Here is a 21,759-nt window from a genome sequence, read left to right as displayed (position 1 = left end):
ATAGGTTGATGCTCAATCATTGAGCCATTGCCACCTGGGCTACGTATGCTTATTATTATTATATCTCTAGTGGTTCTAGGGATTACAATATACATCCTAAGCTTATCACAGTCTATTTAGAATTAATATTGCATTCATGATTCATATGAGAATCTTATTACATTAAAATTTTACCATCTCATTTGCTATTGTTTTCATATATTTTACATATACATACATAATAAACCCCATACTATTATGAAAATCATTAAATAAGGAAGTTAGCAGACTGAGGTGGCTCTTATGTGAGCAAGCCAAAATCTAAGCCAGAGTCACTTCCTATAAACACCTCAAGGTTAGGAAAGCGAAACTAAAGAACAAACAGCACTCGGCTTTCCTAAATAGGAAAATTGCTTACACTATAGCCAATTAAATAATAAAATACTCTTTTAAAAAAAATTATCTTTATTGTTACAAATATTACAGACATCCCTTTTGTTCCCCCGTTAACCCCCTCCATCCTGCACCTGGCCCCAATAATAAAAGACTTTCCTCTCGCTCCTGCTAATAGAGCCCCCCAACCACTTCTGATTTTGCACTGGCTGATTTGAATCAGTTTGCTTACATAAACTCTTCAAAAATGTATATGCCTTAGTTTACCTTTTAACAGTATTACTATATATAATTACATTTACTTTAAAGTTACCTCAAAGAAAATATAGTTGTATATAAAAAGAGATATGTTCTCCACATATTTACCATTCCCAGTACTCTTCATTCCTTCCTATGGATACAAGTTTACTTTAGCATATTCTGTAGTGCAGGCTTCTGACAATGAATTCTTTCAGCTTTTATCTCAAAATGTCCTTGTCATTTCAAAAAATCTAAAATTCTAGATTGACTTCCTTTCAACATTTTACTCATTTAAAAGAAACTGACTTGAGAGAGACAGACAGACATCGATTTGTTGTTCCATTTATTTAAGCATTCGTTGGTTGGTTCTTGTAGGTGCCCTGACCAGGGATTGAACCCACGACCTTGGCTCATCAGGACAACGCTCTAACAACCAACTAAGCTACCTGGCCAGGGTGTATTTTGTTTTTAAATCAGACATTACCTTATAGCCACATTTCATGTAGTAAAACCCTACCAAAACCCTATAAATCAGCGGTCACCAACCGGTGATCCGCGAACCACTGGTGGTCCATGAGATCCAAAAGGTTGGCAACCGCAGCTATAAATGGTGCCCCCAAATCCAGGCATTTAACATGTGGGGTTGCATCACTGCAAAGTTAACAAAATGTCTGTGAGAGTGTCTGCAGAGGACAAGGCCAATCACCAATCCCATTACATCCCAAATGCTTTTCTCTGGGATTTCATTGTATTTATTTTCCTTTACTCCCTTATCTGTTCATTTTGGAATGATTTTTCTCTCCGGTTAATTGAAAAACAAAAAAATTCTGAGTGACTATCTTAATATAACCTCTTTCAAAGTGGGGGTCATGGCCAGAGCCCTGGGGTAAAAACTGTACTGAATCTTCAAGCTTTCTAGAATAAAAGCATGACTGATGAAAATTAGGAGCTGACTTGCTCCTACCTAAAGATACAATTAAAGAAAGTCTACGGGGGGAGAGGGTGGTGGGGAGAGGTCAATGAAGGAAAAAGGAGACATATGTAATACTATATGTAATACTTTAAACAATAAAGAATTTAAAAAATAAAACTTAAAAAAGAAAGTCTAAACGCAGCAGCTCTAATGTGAAATATGACATTAGTAATTTCTAACAGATGAAAATAAATTAAGAGGATGCAAGTTCTGCCGAAAATTTGAAGCTGGATGTTGGGCAAGTCACATAATAGGAACATAAATAAATGATAACATCTCATCAGGCACTTACTACGTGCCAGGTCCTGTGCTAAATGCTTCACATGCATTATTATTAAATATATTTTTATTGATTGCAGAGAGGGAGGAAGGAGAAGAGAGAGAAATATCAATGATGAGAGAGAATCATCAATTGGCTGTCTCCTGTACACCCCACACTGGGGATCGAGCCCACAACCGGGGCATTTGTTCATGTACCTTTTGGCATTTACTAGTAATCTTGTTTACCAAACTCTGGAAAGTATGCTACACAAGAACCCCAGTGCCAAGATTCCATCATTCTGGAGTAACATTTATCACAAATCAGTAACCCCATTTTGATGGACATCAATGTCATGCGTATTAAAATTGGACAGCAGTTTCACTGGTCCAATAGCTCCCAGATATAGCAGACTCTGTTTGACCAAACTTTGCAACATTGGACTCTTCACTCAAGGCAAATCTTGTTCTGGAAAACTTTAACCTCTTGCATTGTTGTAAAAAACAAACTGAGATTTGCAATACTCAACTAAATGTGATGACTCAGCATGGACATTTAGTTCAATATGGTTTTATTTAAAAATCTGCAAAGCTGAAGGAGGGATCTGATCTTTTATTAAAAGAAAGCAATTTTCACAGTATATATTTAGTCATTTTAGCTTTGTGTGGAACAGCAATGGGAAAGGAAGTTCTGTTCAAGATCCTCACTCCAGCACACTCAGCCAGGTGCCGGGATCTTGCAGCAAGGTAACACATTCCTGGTCTGAACCCATAGTAAATCCTCTCACCCAGCTGAAACAGTTCTGCCCCAGGCACACACAGCAGGTCTTATTTTCCTGCTCTACTGGGGCTCTAAGAATCCTCCACTTTAAAGTTGAGAAAAATGTGAAAGGATTTCTTAACTCACTGCCTGCAACAAACCCAACTACTTGTTAATTCTTGGCAATTACAAGGATAAAATACTTGAAATTTGTAAGAGGTTCCACATTTAATAGAACGCAAATGTAAAAAATTAGGTCACGTAACATGCTTTCATGTTTTAAAATGTTACTTAATAAAACTTACTGAGACAAGATGTGCAGCACTTTCTTATACTTGATATTATAAACTGCTTCTGACAATGGCTACTTGATGGTCAAAAAATAAAATAAAAAAGAGAAGAAACAATACATACTGGTATGTAACAATGCCTACAGGGAATGTTATTTTTAAAAATTTTGTACTAAAATTAAACCTGAAAAAAAAAAGACTAGAAAGCAACACACCCATGTTATTTTCAATGATGAGGTAGATATTCTGTCCTATGCAGTAAAGCGAAGATAGAAAACTGCAACAACTTTCAAATCTTTTTTTTTAAAGTTCAGGTTATAGTCACTTTCACAAACAAGGCATTTATACACTACAAAGTGGAGAGGTCATAGTCAGGCAAGCTCTGTGCTTGATGTGTTGTTACTCGAAGATTCAACTATCAGTCTTGGATCAATCAACTGTCTCCAAAAAACAGTGATCTGAAGAAAAATACAAAATATTCAGTTTAGAGATTTCATTATGAGATCGTATAGGTTCTAGTCAGTTAAAAACATCAGTCAAGTAAATTTCCATTTGTGCAGAATGGTTGAAGTCCTGGAATAATTTGAGTCCTAATAAACTGAGTTTAATTAGTGCATAAAAACTTGTTTACCTCAAAAGCAGCTAAATTTTACATTAAGCATGTTTCATCCTTCTTTGATTTAGAGCAGAGGTTGTGGGGGATGGCACGGAGTGAGGGGTAGCTGGTTACAAAGGGTCACGAGGATTTGCCTAACAAGCTTCTGTGGACAGGCGGGCACAGACCTCTTGGGAAGCAGATGTGGCCCAAAACTGCTGATGCCGTTTTGTGCAGCTCTGTAGTTCTGCCATGCTGCCAAAAATAGGAGGTATTTCACATTTTACTAAGAGAAAGCAAATTCGAGCACTTGGCCATGTGGATGAATGATGAGAGCCATCTAGTGTCCAAAAAAGGTAATTACAGGTTCTGCTTTAGACCTCTGAAAAGGCATGGAGAAGCAAGTCTCTAAAGGCTTCACTTTCCAACACTGTTTCCAAGAATACATTTCAACCCCCAAAATGGGGCTGAGTATATTACAAATGAAGAAGTACAAAATACTGACTGGGCCAAATCTGATGATCCTACCACAAACGCAAAAAATGTGTTTTTGGAATAAATCTCTAAGAGTATCATCTATCTTAGAGACAGACAAATCAAAGCAATAAAGTCTGGCTAGTGTTTCTACATGTCAGATAAATTATGAGTTTACAATACTTAAACTTATAAGGCAATATCTGTAACATCCTATCTGATAAAGAGGGAATATGCTAATTGACCATCATGCCCTCACAAAGATGGTGGCACCCAGAGACAATAAGGAGGGAATATGCTAATTGACGCCCACAGCCACAAGATGGCGGCGCCCAGTCACCTCAGCCCCGCTGTGGTGGCAGGCGTGCGGCACAGACAGGCCTGCCCCCAGGCAGGTCCGGCAGCTCCACACACTGGCCTCCAGAGTCCCCCAGTTCCCTCAGCCCCCCAGTCACCCAGGGCTGGCCCAAGGTGCAGGAAAGCCTTGAATGGTGGCTGCCCAGCAGCCCAGGGCTGCCCGAGGCTCAGGTAACCAGGGCCGGCCAAGGCTTGTGCTGCCGGCAGTGGCAGCAGCAGAGGTGTGATGGGGTCATCACCTTCCCCTGATCGCCGGGTCACCTCCCGCTCAAGGGCTCCCAGACTGTGAGAGGAGGGCTGAGGGACCCCTTTCCAAGTGCATGAATTTTCATCCACTGGGCCTCTAGTTTCAAACATAAACACCTTATATGTAAACTAGAGGCCGGGTGCATGACATTCATGCACGGAGGGGGGGTTCCTCAGCCCAGCCTGTACCCTCTCCAATCTGGGACCCCTCGGGGGATGTCCGACTGCCAGTTTAGGCCTGACCCCAGGCCCTGTGGGATTGGGCCTAAACCGGCAGTCAGACATCCCTCTTGCAATCCGGGACAACTGGCTCCTAACCACTTGCCTGCCTGCCTGCCTGATCACCCCTAACCCCTCTGCCTGCCGGCCGATTGTCCCTACCTTTCCCCCCGGCTGGCCTGATTGCCCCTATCTTGCCCCCCCACCTGCCTGATTGCCCCTAACCTCTCTGCCTGCCTGCCTGATCGCCCCTAACTGCCTCTGCCTGCCTGCCTGATCGCCCCCAACTGCCCTCCCTGCAGACCTAATCTCGCCCCCAACTGCCCTCGCCTGCTGGCCTGGTCACCCCCAACTGCCCTCCCCTGCTGGCCTGATCTCGCCCCCCAACTGCCCTCCCCTGCCAGCCTGGTCGCCCCCAACTGCCTTCCCCTGCCAGCCTGATCTTGCCCCCAACTGCCTTCCCCTGCAGGCCTGATCTCGCCCCCAACTGCCCTCCTCTGCCAGCCTGATCGCTCCTAACTGCCTCTGCCTCAGTCCCGACCACCATGGCTTTGTCTGGAAGAAGTCGGACGTCTGGAAGATGGCCAGTTGACCCGGTCTAATCCTATAGGATAGGATTGCTTAAATGGGAGGGGGACTTTTTTCAGCAGGAGGAGATGCTCTTGGCAGACAAAAACACATAATCCCTAGATCTGAACTGATAGCCTGCCATCTGCACTATATGCACTATACTGCCAAACCGGTCATTAAAAAATTGAATCATTTTCTTACACCTTACACCAAACAGCTGTTGCCCTTAAAACCCCTCCTCAGCCCCACCTTAGGTTCTGCCTTCACAGTTCACCCAGATTTGGTTCTGATTGGTCGGTTTCTATGCCAGTCAGCGCCAAAAGCCCCACCTCCTAGGCAGCCATTGGCTCCTCTCAAGTCACCCAGATTTGGTTCTGATTGGTCGGTTTCTATGCCAGTCAGCGTCAAAAGCCCCACCTCCTAGGCAGCCATTGGCTCCTCTCAAGTCACCCAGATTTGGTTCTGATTGGTCGGTTTCTATGCCAGTCAGCATCTCTGGGCCTATCTCCAGGCCTGATCAAAGAGGCAGGGCTGATCAGCAGCCGCCCCAGGCTGTTGGCCAGCGGACTGAACTGCTGACCTCTGGGAGAGAGAGAGGCCTCAACCGCAGCTGCTGCCGCTGCTGATCAGCTCTGCCTCTGTTTCTATCCCAGAGGTCAGCAGTACAGCCCGCTCGCCTGCTGCGCGTGCAGCCTGGTGTTCAGTTGAGCCTCCGGTCATTGTGGATATTACGACCCTGCCTCTTTATATATATAGATTCTATTTCCTTTAATGCTCGCAAAGCCTAATGAACCAGCCATTGCCAGCAACTAGTCTGGCTGCCTAAAACATTCTAAAACATTTACTTTCTAAAATGGCAATTTAAGGTTTAAACAAAGGCAAAAGACAGAACCATCATTTTATGTCATTCTTCAAAACCAAACTTGCTGTTTTAAGTCAGACAAAATGGAGATTTCTAGAGGGGACTGTTAATGTTCTTGATCTGGGTGCCAGTTACATGAGTATGTTCATGGGTGAAAATTGTTCCAGCTATACTTATATGCACTTTTCTGAACCTACATGTCAATAAGAGACTTTTATGATATGCTAGTCTTTTGTACTGAAATCCTTATATAACCTTATATACTACTAGAGGCCCAGTGCACAAATTCGTGCTAGGGTGGGGTACCTCGGCCTTGCCGGGGATCGAGAACTATTGGGGCGGGCTGTCTGGAAGGGGGTAGAAACCGCAAGAGGCTGGTGGGCTGGGGGGAGGGGGCCGTGGGAGGTTGGCTGTGGGAGCACCCTGACTACCAGGGGGCAGCTCCTGTGTTGAGCGTCTGCCCCCTGGTGGTCAGTGCATGTCATAGCGACTGGTCAACCAGTCATTCCAGTCATTTGGTCGCTTAGGATTTTATATAGTATACTAGAGGCCCAGTGCACGAAATTCGTGCACGGGGTGGGGGGGTGTCCCTCAGCCCAGCCTGCACCCTCTCAAATCTAGAGGCCCAGTGGGATCGGGCCTAAACAGGCATTCGGACATCCCTCTCACAATCCAGGACTGCTGGCTCCCAACTGCTCACCTGACTGCCCCTAACCACTTCTGCCTGCCAGCCTGATCACCCCCTAACCACTCCCCTGCCAGCCTGATTGATGCCTAACTGCTCCCCTGCCAGCCTGTTTGCCCCTAACTGCCCTTCCCTGCAGGCCTGGTCACCCCTAACTGCCCTCCCCTGCAGGCCTGGTCCCCCCCAACTGCTCTCCCCTGCAGGCCTGGGTCCCTCCCAACTGCCTTTCCCTGCAGGCCTGGTCGCCCCCAACTGCCCTCCCTTGCAGGCCTGGTCCCTCCTAACTACCCTCCCCTGCTGGCCTGATTGCCCACAACTGCCCTCCCTTGCAGGCCTGGTCCCTCCCAACTGCCCTCCCTTGCTGGCCATCTTGTGGTGGCCATCTTGTGTCCACATAGGGGCAGGATCTTTGACCACATGGGGGCAGCCATCTTGTGTGTTGGAGTGATGGTCAATCTGCATATTACTCTTTTATTAGATAGGATAGAGGCCTGGTGCACGGGTGGGGGCCAGCTGGTTTGCCCTGAAGGGTGTCCCGGATCAGGGTGGGGGTTCCCTTGGGGCATGGGGTCGCCTGGGCGAGGGGCCTGTGGTGGCTTGCAGGCCGGCCACTCCCCCCAGTGACCCAAGCAGAGGCCCTGGGATCTGGGGTTTATTTATCTTCTACAATTGAAACTTTGTAGCCTGGAGTGGAGCCAAGCCTTCTGCTTGCTCTGAGGCAGCAGCCATTTCTGTTGGGATTTATGTATCTTCTATAATTGAAACTGTAGCCTTAAGCAGAGGCCTGAGCCGGCCAGGGCTGCAGAAGCTTGGCTTCCTCCATCGCCGCGGGCAACCCTAGCCTCCTGCTTTTTCCAGCTCCGTGGCTGCCGCCATTTCTGTTTGGATTTATGTATCTTCTATCATTGAAACTTTGTAGCCTTGAGTGGAGGCCTAGGCTGGCAAGCGCAGGCAGAAAGCTTGGCTTCCTCCATTACCGGGGAAACCCAAGCCTCCCTCCTGCTCTCTGTGGCCGTAGCCATCTTGGTTGGGTTTATTTGCATATTAGTTCCTGATTGGCTGGTGGACATGGCTTGTGTGTGTGGCGTAGGTACGGTCAATTTGCATATTGCTCTTTTATTAGATAGGATAGATGACTATGCAAATCTAGACTCTGTGCATCTTGTCATAGAGGCTCTTGAAGGTCCAAGATGATGCCCTAACTGGACACTTGGCATTAACATGCCACCTTATAGGCAGGACAGACATTCTCAAGACCCATATCCTTTATGATTTGTTTTAATTTTTAAAAATGTTTTTACTGATTTCAGAGAGAGGAAGGGAGAGGGAAAGAGAGATAGAAACATCAATTATGAGAATCATTGATTGGCTGCCTTCTGCATGCCCCACACTGGAGATCAAGCCTGCAACCCAGGCATGTGCCCTGACTGGGAATTGAACTCTGACCTCCTGGTCCATGCTCAACAGCTGAGCAACACAGCTGGGCTCCTTCATGATTTTAATATAGGCAGTTCAGCAAGCTGCAAAGTCTTCCAGACAGACCACCAGTAATCAGTCGAGAGAGAATGGATGACTCGGCAAACCCAAGAAGAGAAGCACGCCTACCTTTCTCTCCTGTGTCACAGCATACTCCACAACCTCCGATCCATTTTCATTGTGATAAACTAAATCGAATTTCCCAGGTTCTTTCATGGATGAAACTAGATGTTAGGGAGAGAGACAATAAGTCACTCCCCAATAGTGAAAATATTCTTCCACAGGCAATTTACATCATTAGAAAAACCATCACAAACAAACTGCTTTGATGTGGAGGCTGCATACGCACATGCAAGCATGGAGTGCTCCATGACAGGAGACCCTGAGAAAACCCCGCACCAGCAGACGGGAGCTTCTTGGCCTTTCAGGGACGATATTTCCTTCATCAAAAAGAAACGAGCTTGATACACTATCACTAGTACTCCCAGAAAAGAATGTACAACCACAAGATAATCCCAAAAAGTAAGTTATGTTTCAACAAGGGAAGGTAATCTGAATTCTGCAAAATACTTGTATCTTGCTATGTCCTCAGAAATTACACATGCTTACTACTTAATAATACAGCAGTCCTCACTTTGCATGGTAGTATGGGACCCTAAAAACAACTGTGTAGGCTGAAATCACGCAAAACAATAAAGTAATCCATGGGGAAATTTACCGTACAATTGTTGCACAATCTTTAAAAAATTCTGTCAAAACATTAAAATCTTTACTATATAAGGAAATGAAAAAAAGTAATACTAGTATTTATGTAGCACACTGTAATTTAAAACATTAGAAACACTGAGAATTAAAGTGCACGGCTTCTTTGTAAGACTCTTATCAAGGGTAGTTTGAACAGTACTTACCTTCTTGTCAGGCAACGATAGAATCTTTTCTATTACTTACAGAACTGTCATACTCACTTCTAAGTTTGGATCAGCTTTCAATACTTTATTCCTTGAGCTTTTAATGTCATGAAATAGCTCTGAAAGTTTGGGAAATTTTTGGTCGATATCACTTCTGGGACACCATCTCTTTCATCACCAATTCTCTCCTTATTTAAGTCAAGAAGTTCATATAAACCGCAGTATCACTATTCCTATGGTTAGCTATTTCTTCTATAATCTCACTTAAACTTGATTTGGATGTCACTGTTTGCTTCTTTGTTATGCTTTCATCTTTGTTGACCAACTCCCTATTTCAACTACCCACTTTGTAAGCGTCATGTGGGTTTATCACTGAGGGACAAGGGAGCAGCAAAGGTACACACCTTGCTGTGTGTATGGGAAATGAGTAACAGAAGCACAGTGACCAATCATCAAGACTGAAAGAAGTGGTTGGTCCTGATCATGAGGGGCATCTGTTATTATGTAGTGACTTGTGGACTAAAGAGCTGGCAGCACCTTATGCAATTACTCTCATTAATATACTCAATGTCACTGAGGGACTGGTGGTAGTAACTAAACCAGGGTAACTGAAGTGCATGGATATCAGAACCATGCAAAGCAAGGACTACCAGTATTTCTATTGGAAAACAGATAAAGCCATTCCTTGTTGCCCAGAAGAAAAGTTCTACTTAGATGTCATCACTGTCAATCACATGATAAGCAGTGATCCAGCCATGCCCATGGAATCTGACCACCATTCCTAAGAAGGGGGATTTCTTCAAATGAAACCTTATCAGAATGAAGCTAGGAAACCAGTGAATGTTACATCTAATCATTTACTTAATAGCCTAAAGAGACTTTGTTAAAAAACCCTTTTGGCTTTGGCTGGTGTTGCTCAGTGGTTAGACTGTCAGCCTGCACACCTAAGGGTCACAGGTTCAATTCCTGGTCCAGGACACATACCTAAGTTACAGGGTGTTATGTTTTGTTTGTTTGCTTAATTATTGATTTCAGAGAGGAAGGGGGAGAGAGAGTCATCGATCGATCGATGATGAGAAAGAATCATTGACTGGCTGCCTCCTTGCATGCCCCCTACTGGGGATCGAGCCCACAACTAGGAATTGAACTGTGACCTCCTGGTTCATAGGTCGATGCTCAACCATTGAGAAACACCAGCAGGACTGGGTTGCAGGTTTGATCCCCGGCCCCAGTCAGGGAGTGTGCAGGAGGCAACCAATCAATGTGTCTCTCTCACATACATATATTACTCTCTTTCTCTCTCCTCTCTCTTTCTCCCCCTCCCTCCATCTTGCCCTCCCACTCTCTCTGAAAAGCAATGAAAAAATGTCCTCGGGTGAGGATTAACAAAACCCTTTTGACTAACTTCTGTGTACTGGAGTTTTGATTACATTACTACCTTATTTAAGCAGAAATAGAAACTAATTGCCTTAGGGTCCGCTAAAGAAAAAGGGATCTCCCCTGGTCTCTGGCCAGGGACCCTACAACACAACACAAGTTAAGCCATATAAGTAATGAAATCCTCTCATTCCAGGATTTCAGAACCAATAATGAACAGAGTGAATCAGGGATAAGGCAGAATAATGTGTAGACTGTGTATATGCAAATATTTTAGATACTTTATTTTGATTTAACAACACAAATGTGTTCATTTGCCAATCTTTTGAAATAGAGCTGAACAGATCTTATGAGCCCACCAACTAGAGCTGTCTTTTATAAATCATATCCTTAATGTATGCTTGCAATTTGCATAATTTCCAGTTTTGAGTTTTTTTAAAGTGATGCAAAAATGCAAAAACTAGCAAGGCAATTTAAGTGCAAAAGCTTCCCAGATTTTTACCTAATTCCTCCCGATCTCTTATATAGCTGACCCAACCACACAAAACTTAATGGCAAGTTTTTTAGCAACACTTCTGCATCAGCATTCAACTTAGGTTTTAAAAAAAGAATTCTTTTTGAAATCAATTTTCATCGGTTTATGTAATTTTTATGAAATTACATAATTACAGTAATAAGAACAACTTGCCTAAAAGCTTTGGGGGAAAAATCCAATAACTCTTAGCGGACACTCTACTCCACCAGTGGGGCTCAGGCCCGGCTGCTCTGTGCTGATAGAGGTGGTGGAGAGTGCCAGTTGACCATGGGGCCAATGAAGACAGCAGCTCCCGTGCGCACAGCTACTTAGAAACCATGAGATGTGAAAAGACATTTTCAAATTCTTTTCTAGAAGACTCACCAGGTCTGGATGAAAGGATTTCTATATCTACTTGCTGGGTCTCTGGATTGTGGCTCAATATTTTTCCTTCCTTTCAAAAATAAAAGTTGAAGTAAAAAATCAACACAAAACATTACGAATATATTAGAACCACTGAATTATACACTTTAAAATGGTTTAAACCAGGGGTCGCCAACCTTTTGGACCTCACGACCGCTGGTTTAAACTGTGGATTTTTATGTTATGTGAATTTTATCTCAATAAAAAATTTTTGTTAAATCAGCCTGTAGGGGAAATGATACTTCCACACACGAAACCACTACTTTCCCTAATCTTATTCACCCCAGGGTCTGGTACCACACGAGGAATAGCCCTACAGACCAAAGCCTGCTCATTACTGAAATGAGCCAGTCCTAGATTGTTTCCTGCACCCTGCCTGTCTATCCCCAGGAGACCCCACTAAGGCTCTGGCCTAGGCTTTCTCCTCACTCCTGCTTCTGCCTCCAGACCACACCCAGGTGCTTTCCTCTGTGCCACTGCAGGGTGTAGCATTGCCTCTCCTCTTGGGAAATGTAAGTAATAAATTCCTCTTTCATTAGCATTGGCTTCTCTGGGTCTCACTCAGCCACCTTCATAAATTCAAATCCCATGGGTACAAATGCAGCAGGGAGATTTGAGTTTTGAAGCCAAGCTTAATAAATAAGACGGCGATCTGCCCTGGTCGGTTTGGCTCAGTGGCTGGAGCATCAGCTGGCGAACTGAAGGGTCTTGGGTTCAATTCCCAGTCAAGGGCAGTACCTTGGTTACAGGTTCCATTCCCAGCTGGTCAGCGAACGTGTAGGAAGCAACCAGTTGATGTGTCTCTCTCATACTGAAGTTTCTCTCTCTCCTTCCCCGCTCCCTTTCTCTCTCTCTCTCTCTCTCTCTCTCTCTCTCTCTCTCTCAAAAATATCCTCCAGTGAGGATTAAAAGATATATATAAAAAAATAAATAAAGCAGGTGATCAAGCAGGTAACAGAACTTGTGGTCAAAGCAAAAAAGTGGGACTAATTTTCTCTCTCAAAATGGTTTTGAAAGCAATTTCAAAAAAGTTCTAAAACTACTAGGAAATAAAGTAAGTAAATAACTTTCTACGGTAATAACTATGATGACTAACATCCACTTAATGTGAGTTTTAATACCATCTAGAATCACAGTTTGTAGAGTTATGAAATGTATTGATTCTATATTTATTCCCATTTCCTCATATATCACAGAATTAAATTAGTTACTTATGTAGGGTGACAAAACATTTTGATTTGCCCAAGACAGGTCTGTTTACATTTCCTTCCAGTAATTCACAAATATGTAAAATATATTCCTATGATGAAAACAATCCAATTTTCTGGCTGAGAGCTAATTATTATTTTCTTTCAACGTTTAGGATATGGGAGGAGAGTACTCAAATAAGTCTGTGTATCTAAGCTAATTTTTAAAAAATGAATAAACAAATTAATTCATTATTCTCATTCTATATTCTTCCCAAGTGTAAGGAAAATAACACTAGGAGACTTCACAGTGATGTTATTAAAAAGTTTACAGTTCGGTTATGTTTTTATTTTTCACTTTACAGCATTGTTTACTCAAAAAAAATCTGCATTATTCATACTGGCAATCTATAATTATAAAAGCATAATATGATAATTAGACCGGACAGCCGACCAACCTTCCGGATGTCCTTCCGGACATCCTTTTGGACGAAGCTGCTGCAGCGGGGGCTGAGGCACAGGCATTTAGGGGCAATCAGGCAGGCAGGCAGAGACAGTTAGGGGTGATCAGGCAGACAGGCGAGCAGTTAGGGACAATCAGGTAGGCAGGCGAGTGGTTAGGGGTGATCAGGCAGGCAGGCAGGTGAGCGGTCCCGGGCCTAAACTGGCAGTAGGACATCCCCCAAGGGGTCCCGATTGCGAGAGGGTGCAGGCCTGGCTGAGGGACCTCCGCCTCTGTGTACAAATTTCGTGCATGGGGCCTCTAGTATTAAATATGACTTTGGCTTCTTTAATATACTGACAATTATCCTATATAATAAAAGCCTAATATGCTAACTGTCCGGTCATCCGTCAACCAATCAAAGCGTAATATGCTAATGATATGCTATGGCCGCTCAACTGCTCGCTATGATGTGCACTGACCACCAGGGGGAAGTCAACCAGTTGCTATGATGTGCACTGACTACCAGGGGGCAGACGCTCCGACTGGTAGGTTGGCTTGCTGCTGGGGTCTGGCCCATCGGGACTGAGTGAGATGGGCCAGACATGCCCTGGAGCCCTCTCGCAGTCCCCTCCTCTCCTCTCCCCCACCCCCCTCCGCTGGCCAACCTCCCGCGTCCCTCCCCGGCCCCAATCGTGCACTGGTGGGGTCCCTTGGCCTGGCCTGTGCCCTCTCTCAATCTGGAACTCCTCGGGAGATGTCTGAGAGCCAGTTTTGGCCCAATCCCACAGGCCAGGCTGAGGGACCCCACTGGTGCACAACAATTGCCTTTAACTCTGCCCCCATCGAGGACAAGACAACCAGAACCTCAGACTCCAGTTCAGACTCTAGTTCAGATTCAGATGACCAAAGCGACGCGTCAAAGAGTTCCCTGTCATTCATGCACTGGGCCTCTAGTTTTTAAATAAAAAGTCTTACCTTGTAGTCAGAGACATCAGGAGAATAATCGGGTGTTAATTCCAAAAGCTTAAAAAAAAAAAGAAAGAAAAAGTCCATAAATACATAAGTCCCATGGTCCCTATCTCTGAGAAAACACGCAGAGCCTGACCACGAATCTGTAGCAAAACAGGGGTTCCAGTGGTTTGGGGAATGGGGTGATATGTATGGCTTTCTTTTACTGAGCACTTGCTATATTCTAGACACTAGCCTAAGCCATTTTTATTCATTTAGAAAACAATTACTGGCACCTATTACACACTAGGCATGAGAACATGAAAGATATGATCTGGGTGGGAAGGGTGTGTGTGTGTGTATGTATATATATGTGTGTTTATTTATATATATACTCTAATGAGTGATTTTTCTTGGAGAGAAAATAATCTTTTTGTTGTAATTGTTGTTTTAAAACATACCTTAAATGCAATCTTTTCTCCAACTTGGGGGGCAGCTGCTAACAGTGGTAACAGACTGTAGTCCTTGTGTGTCCGTACTGGATTCTGAAAAACAGTACTTATTAGTTATGTGACTTTGTTACTGGTAAGAAAATGTGAACCCATGACATCAACTCCAGACACGCTCTGTGGGGAAAGGGGAAGAGGTAAACTCACAATAAAGACTACTTGCCTGGATAATAGTAGATGAGTTTGTTACTGTTTCATTTAAATGCTGCTGCTTCTCATATTCAGCGTCTTTATTTAAAACAAGGGGAACAGCAAGTCCTCGTCCTCGACCTCTCCCCCGCATGCCCCGTCCCCTAACTCCCTTCCAAGAAAGAAGGTCCTCTCCTCTACCCCAACCTCTTCCCAAACTGCTAGGAAAAGTCATGTTGGGAGGACCAGGAGGAGTCTGTCTGCCACCATTTGAGTCAGAGTTCTTCCATCCAGGAGCATTTAGAGTCTGTGCTGAAGGCCCTGGACCAGGACGACCTCTGCCTGCAAACAGGCCTACTGGCTTTAAGAGCCCCGCAGTCTTCTCCAGGGAACTCTTTGACGCGTCGCTTTGGTCATCTGAATCTGAACTAGAGTCTGAACTGGAGTCTGAGGTTCTGGTTGTCTTGTCCTTGATAGGGGCAGAGTTAAAGGCAATTGTTGTAGCTACTTTGTTTGCAGTTGTATTTTTTATAGAGGGCCCTTCCTTTGATAATGCAGTTGATACTTTCTCTGAGGACTTTCTGACCTCTAAGATGACATTGCTCAAACGTTCGCTGGCTGAATCATGACAAGACTCAGACTCTGAGGAAGAACTGGGACTATCTTTTGTATGGACGTCGACGCCACCTTTCCTCTTGGCTTTAACAAGGCTGTTTCGAGCAGGAGAACCTTTTGGAGGACTATACTTCTGGACAGTCCACTCTTTCACCGCCTGTGCTTTAGAAGACTTGGGATTCTTCGTCTGTTTTCTATATGCACGTTTCTCCTTCTTCTTTGGGGATTTTCTCTTGGTCTCTTTGTCATCCTCATCTGCTACATCACGTGTGGCTTTGTGTTTCCTTTTGTTTTTTCCCCTCCCATTCTGATCTGTGACAGCTTTTGGTTCTGGATCCAAAGTGTTCTCGTTGTTGTTGTTCTCTCGCCTCTTCCAATGCTTCTTTGAATTTCTGTAATCAGTTTCTTCATCCTCCTCCAACTTAAATGACCGCTTCTTTGCTTTTCTAGGTAAGAAATGAGTACTATCACCATTACTGACTATTACAGGATTCTCAGCGACTTCTCTCTCTTCTAATTTAACTCTATCAAAAGAACAAGAGAGAAAACTAGTGAGTAACTATGTCTCCAGGACGTTATATATACTGAGATGACTGCAAACTGTCACTGCCGTCAGTCAATGAAAAATCATCAAATCGCTGAAGGACAAAGACTCTTTTTGACAAAATGGTTTATATGCATCACTTATGGTCAACTTTCAAAAGACTACTTTTATTTATTGACTATTTACTGTGTCCCAAACATTTTTTTTAAACACCACCATGAAGTAGGTTTCTTTGATTTTCAAACAAATCACAACACTACAGTTCAGACAAGTAACTTGCCCAAGAACCAAAACTAATAAGCAACAGAAATGGGATTCAAACCTTGGTTTGTCTAACTTCACAATTTTTCCACTCTACTATGTTGCCAACCCCAAATAGTGATAATCCCAAGTATCCAATTTTGTTTTTAAATGTGGCTGCTTTTTTAAAAAAAAAAAAAATCAGATATTATTTTTATTTTATTTAAATTTAGGAAAATACTGAACAATTTGTTCTCTGGGCTAGTGATAGTCATCATAAAATTCTGTGACATTTTGTGATTATTAATTGTATGTGTCAACTTGACTGGGCCATGGGGTGCCCAGATATGTGGTTCAAGAATGTTCTGGGTGTATCTGTGAGGGTGTTTCTGGATGAGATTAACATTTGAATCAAGAGACTGAGTAAAGCAGATTTCCGTTCCCAAAATGAGTGGGCCTCCCCCAATCCATTGAAGGTCTGAATAGAATAAGAGGCTGAGCAAGGGAGAATTCGCTCTCTCTGCCTAAGCATCTTTGAGCTGGAACATGGGTCTTCTCCTGCCTTAGGACTCGAATTAGGACTAGAATTTACAATATCCACTAACTCTCCTGGCTCTCAAGCCTTTGAACTTGAACTGGAACTATTATCATTAGTTTTCCTAGGTCTCCAGCTTGCTGACTTCAGATCTTGGGACTGCTAAGCCTCCATAATCTCACGAGCCAATTCCTTATACTAAATCTCATATCTATATCTATATCTATGTATCCATGTCTGTATCATCTCCTATTGTTTCTGTTTCTCTGGAGATCCTCAATACACATTTCATCTAAATTATTTCACTACTAGAGGCCTGATGCATGAAGATTCCTGCAAGAATGGGCCTTCCTTCCCGTGGCTGCCGGCACTGCCTTTGCTCACACCCAGAGCCGCCTTTCCGCCTTCCCACAATGCCCAGAGGGCTGGAGCAGCTGGGGCGGTGCGGAATGCCTGCGTCATCACCATGGCGATGATGCAAGCATCCCGCCCCTCGGCGCCTGTGTATGCAAATTAACCTGCCATCTTTGTTGGGTTAATTTGCATACTCACTCATGATTGGCTGGTGAGCATCGCGAAGGTACAGTCAATTTGCATCTTTCTCTTTTATTAGTGTATATAGGAAAGGAATTCTATTCCTCCATTAACTGAAAACAGCTAATTCTAATATGTGTGCCCAATGATGAAAAGCTGAGTGTCCCCAATGTCAAGCACATAGTGGGTACTCAAAAATGCCTGCTAAAAACACACATACTTTCAATACATTTACATCTAGCTATATATTTCATCAAGTATTTTTTTTTTTTTAGTAACCAGGGAAAGATGGTAACAATCATATTTAAACATAAAGTACATTTGGTGAATAAGAAGACATATTATAAACGCTCTTTAATTTTTTTTAAGATATAGTAATCCTGTGGATTTATCATTCAATGTGGTAGTTGAAAAAAATCCTTAATTTCCTCAGGATAACCAAACACACCGACACATACAAGTCAAGGTAAAATAAAAGCTACTGATATCAGGAAAAGAATAAAGAGAGAAATAAAACTCTGAAAGGACAGGGATTTAAATTACAGAAACACTTTACCCTCTGTTCCCAGCTATAGACATCAGCATGAAGCAGCAAGGAAGTCTTCCTCAATCTGGCAAAAGCTACCTTGGCATCCTGTGACTTTAAAAACTACTGGGGAACTTCTGGCATATCAGATTGTTCCTTGTTATTCTTGATCAATTTGTTTTGATTCAGGTTTCAATTCTGGTACAACCAACTAGAACCAACTTTCCATCAACTTTGAAAATGGCTGCAAGACTTTCTGTGCTGGTGGTTTATTAAAATCACTGGAACACAGCAGGGGCTGCATCTAGTATATGCAGGATCCCTGCCTTTCGGAGGAGCTTGCAACTTTCTGGTGCTTTCAAAAGCAGCCCTTGGCATCATCTCACCCGCTCTAAAGACAATGGATCTGCGCACATGTGGCATGAAGGTATGATCTGTGATTGCTGCAGCCTCACTACCTGCTATTCCTGACGAGAATAATTTCAGTATGGGACATAATAAAACTGAGAGACGTAATGCTATCCAGAGAATAAGAAATGGTTCATCTGGGTCTGTTACCATTCCTTTCATGGTGTAGACTTTCCCTGGCAATGTCCTTCATTTCTCCACCTGGATCAGACAACAAATGTAGCTGTCCTTTTACAAAGAGAAGTGAATTACCTGTGTAGTTAGCAATGGAAGAGATTTGAGTCCAAGAAATTTTTAAAAGACCCTCCACTGTTCATTCAAGCTCTTTGCAGGGCAAACTGGGTAGTATTATCAAAATGCAAGGTATTCCCTTTAAATCTGCAATTTCATTTCTAGGATTCTATCATAAAAAAATATAGCCCAGCCGAAACCGGTTTGGCTCAGTGGATAGAGCGTTGGCCTGCGGACTGGGGGGTCCCGGGTTTGATTCCGGTCAAGGGCATGTACCTTGGTTGCGGGCACATCCCCAGTGGGAGGTGTGCAGGAGGCAGCTGGTTGATGTTTCTCTCTCGTCGATGTTTCTAACTCTCTATCCCTCTCCCTTCCTCTCTGTGAAAAATCAATAAAATATATTTAAAAATATATATATATATATAGCCCAGCCTTTGTGGCTCAGTTGGTTAAATGTCGTCCCATGCACAAGGAGGTGGCTGGTTCGATTCCCGATCAGGGCACATGCCCATGTTGCAGGTTCAGTCCCCAATAGGAGACTTGCAGGAGGCAGCCGATTCATGTTTCTCTCATCATCGATGTTTCTATCTCTCTCTCCCTCTCATTCCTCTCCCTGAAATAAAGACATTTAAAATATATATATATATATATATATATATATATATATATATATATATATATATATGAAATATAACACCCCCACTCACTCCCTGCCAAGGCCAAAGTGCAAAGTGACTGTCTGGGTCCAAATCCTTCTGCCACATTAAATTTTAAAATAGCACCTCAACCTTTTTCATCGGTAAAAATGGAGACAGTGATAATAGTTATAGTACTCAAGGAGATATTATATGTATCTAGAGCAGTGCTGGGCTCAGTGTTTGCTCTTTTATTAATATAATGAATGTTTCAGCCCTCTGAGAACAGGAATTGGTGGGTTTTTAATGTCACGTTCTATCAAATGGAGGTGAAATTCAACAAGGAGGGTGAAAGGATAGATAGACCTGCACCCTCTTTGGGTCCCATCTGTTCCCCGAAGCCTCCTTCCTGTCTGGCTGCTGCTTGTAGTGGCTTCCATTATCACTGCCAGAGAGCTAATGCTATTTGACCAAGGGCACACAGTGAAGGAGCTGGAGAGCTAAGATTGGAATGCAGGGGTCTGAATCCAGACCCTGAGCTCTTATCACTCTGCTCTCTTACCGTTCACACAATATTGAACAAAAGCAACTCATGTATTATTGGCATAAATATAGACCTGTACAACTTTTCTAGAGGCCAATTTGACCAAAGAGGACTTCTTCCAGGAATGTATCCTACTGAATTATTGCCCAAGTACACCAAGACACACAAGAATATTCACAGCAGTATATAACAGTGAAAAACAGAAAACTACTATGGTCTGAATGTTTGTGTCCCCAAAATTCATATATTGAAATCCTAACCCCTGATATGATGACATTAGGAGGTGGGGCTTTAGGGAGATGCTTGGGGTATGAGGGTGGAGCCCTAATGAATAAGATTAGTGCCCTTAAAAAAAGAGCCCACAGAGCCCCCTTGCCCACTTCCACCAAATGAGGACACTGGGAGAAGGTGTCATCTATGAACCAGAAAGCAAGCCTTCACCAGACATCAAATCGGTTGGCACCTTGATCTTGGACTTCTGCCTGGGTTGCAGTTTGATCCCTGGTCAGGGCACATGCAAGACTCAGCCAATGAATGCATAAATAAGTGGAACAACAAATCGATCTCTCTCTTTCTCTTCCTCACTCTTCTCTCCCTCAAAATAATTTTTTTTTTTAAGAAAAGAGATGTGTCTGTACACAAAGAAGGTATGTGAAAACACAAGGGAGACATCTACAAGCCAAGGAGGAGGGCCGCAGAAAAAAACTTAACAGAAGAGGATGCAGTCCTCACAATTCTAACACCATTTAAATAATCCCTGAAGATGTAAAGAAAATGGAAATCTATTCCACAGTGAATAAAAAGGAAAAAGGACTCCTTTAAAATTTGGACTATTTCAAACTGTCATTAGAAAGAGAGAGCTAAACAGCCCTGGGGGTGTGGCTCAGTGGTTGAGCAGCGACCCATGAACCTGGAGGTCACGTTTGATTCCCCGTCAGGACACGTGCCCAGGTTGCAGGCTTCCTCCCCAGCAGGGGACATGCAGGAGGCAGCCCATAGATGATGTTTCTCTCTCATAGGTGTTTCTATTTCTCTCTCCTTCTCCCTTCCTCTCTCTCTCTCAAAATCAATAAAAACATATTTTTTTAAAGAAAGAAGCCCTGAACAAATTAGTCCAAGGTATGAATCCGAATTGAAATGACGATGTCTTACCATTTTATTGAGACAAATCAACCACACGTGGGCAGCTCACATCCCAATTGCTCCTCCATATTCAATATCATTTTTTTAAAATTTCCAAAGGCATACTTAAAACGTTTGTTTTCCAATTCACAACCCAGAAGGTCCACACACCTAGGTAAGTGAGCCACAACACGCCCAGTGAGACCCAGAATGACACCCACCTCGGGGGCTATCGCAGGTGCACTGCGCCTGGACAGGCTGCACGTTAGGAAGAGAACATACATGGCTGTCCCTCCCTCTGCTTGGCTCTCTCGCACCTGAGCCGCGAGGGGATGGCCGGCCTCGGGCAGGTTTGCACCAAGGGCACGAAACGCAGCGCCCGGCTGAATAAAAGAGCGCCAGCGAGACCACGGCGGCAAGGAACTCGGGCCCTGCCCATACGCGACATCAGGGCTTTCCCCAGCTTGCTCCACTAACCACCCGCATCCGACGCATCGGGAAGGATGCCCGTTACAAAGCGCATTCCTGAACCTCCTGTCCAACTAATCAGAATCTCTGCGGGTCAGTTTCAGGGTCTCACCCCATCCCCAGGCCCACCCCGACCCCCATCCACGCGCGTCTCCAGAAGCCTGCGGCACCTCTGGACCAGCACAGGCGCGTCCCTGGCCCGCCGCGCATCCCACGCCCGCTCCGCGCGCACCTGAGGCAATCGTTGTCTCGGACCAGGCGCGCGCTCTCGCCGTGGGGCAAGAGCCCCCCCTCCAAGTAGAGGCTGAGGAGGGCCCCGGAACTGAAGCCAAAGCGCTGGCGGATGAGACTAATGAGATCCGTGACTACCCGGCATCTGTTCAAGTCGACCAGAAGCCAGAAGTCCATGCAGTGCGGGGTGGCTGGCGGCGGGTAATCAAATCGAAGCCGTAGCCTAACAGTCTCGGAGGCTGCCATCTTGCTCGGTGCTCTACGGAAGCCGAGACACGCCACAGCGCTCCCGGGAGGCGTGCCCGGGCG

At 44.1% G+C, this 21,759-nt stretch overlaps 1 protein-coding gene across 2 annotated transcripts; it reads right to left on the bottom strand.

The window, feature by feature from the left end:
- Positions 1-430: 430 nt before the first annotated feature.
- On the bottom strand, positions 431-21,719 carry COIL (coilin). Of its 2 annotated transcripts, none has more exons than XM_080679492.1 (7): positions 21,452-21,719; positions 14,852-15,878; positions 14,641-14,724; positions 14,207-14,254; positions 11,561-11,630; positions 8,507-8,601; positions 431-3,351 (listed from the first exon to the last, which is right to left on the bottom strand). In XM_080679492.1, exons 1-7 carry the CDS (start codon positions 21,694-21,696, stop codon positions 3,265-3,267), a joined length of 1,656 nt encoding a protein of 551 aa, XP_080535618.1. In that variant the 5' UTR covers positions 21,697-21,719; the 3' UTR covers positions 431-3,264. The 2 variants fall into 2 exon arrangements, with proteins under 2 accessions (XP_080535618.1, XP_080535617.1); XM_080679491.1 differs by having other exon boundaries at positions 14,852-15,956; positions 21,452-21,714.
- Positions 21,720-21,759: the final 40 nt, after the last annotated feature.

The sequence above is a fragment of the Plecotus auritus genome, assembly GCF_963455305.1.
Source record: "Plecotus auritus genome assembly, chromosome: 7".
Lineage (NCBI taxonomy): Eukaryota > Metazoa > Chordata > Mammalia > Chiroptera > Vespertilionidae > Plecotus > Plecotus auritus.
Note: the sequence above shows the minus strand (reverse complement) of the source record. Positions and strands in the feature narration are given on the sequence as shown.

Excerpts from the sequence above, each read along its gene's own strand:
- COIL (XM_080679491.1), bottom strand. The coding sequence starts at position 21,696 with ATGGCAGCCTCCGAGACTGTTAGGCTACGGCTTCGATTTGATTACCCG. Across the intron at positions 15,957-21,451 it reads CGAGACAACGATTGCCTCAG|AGTTAAATTAGAAGAGAGAG; the intron begins GTGCGCGCGGAG and ends TTCTTTTGATAG. Across the intron at positions 8,602-11,560 it reads AATCCTTTCATCCAGACCTG|TTTCATCCATGAAAGAACCT; the intron begins GTGAGTCTTCTA and ends CCTAACATCTAG.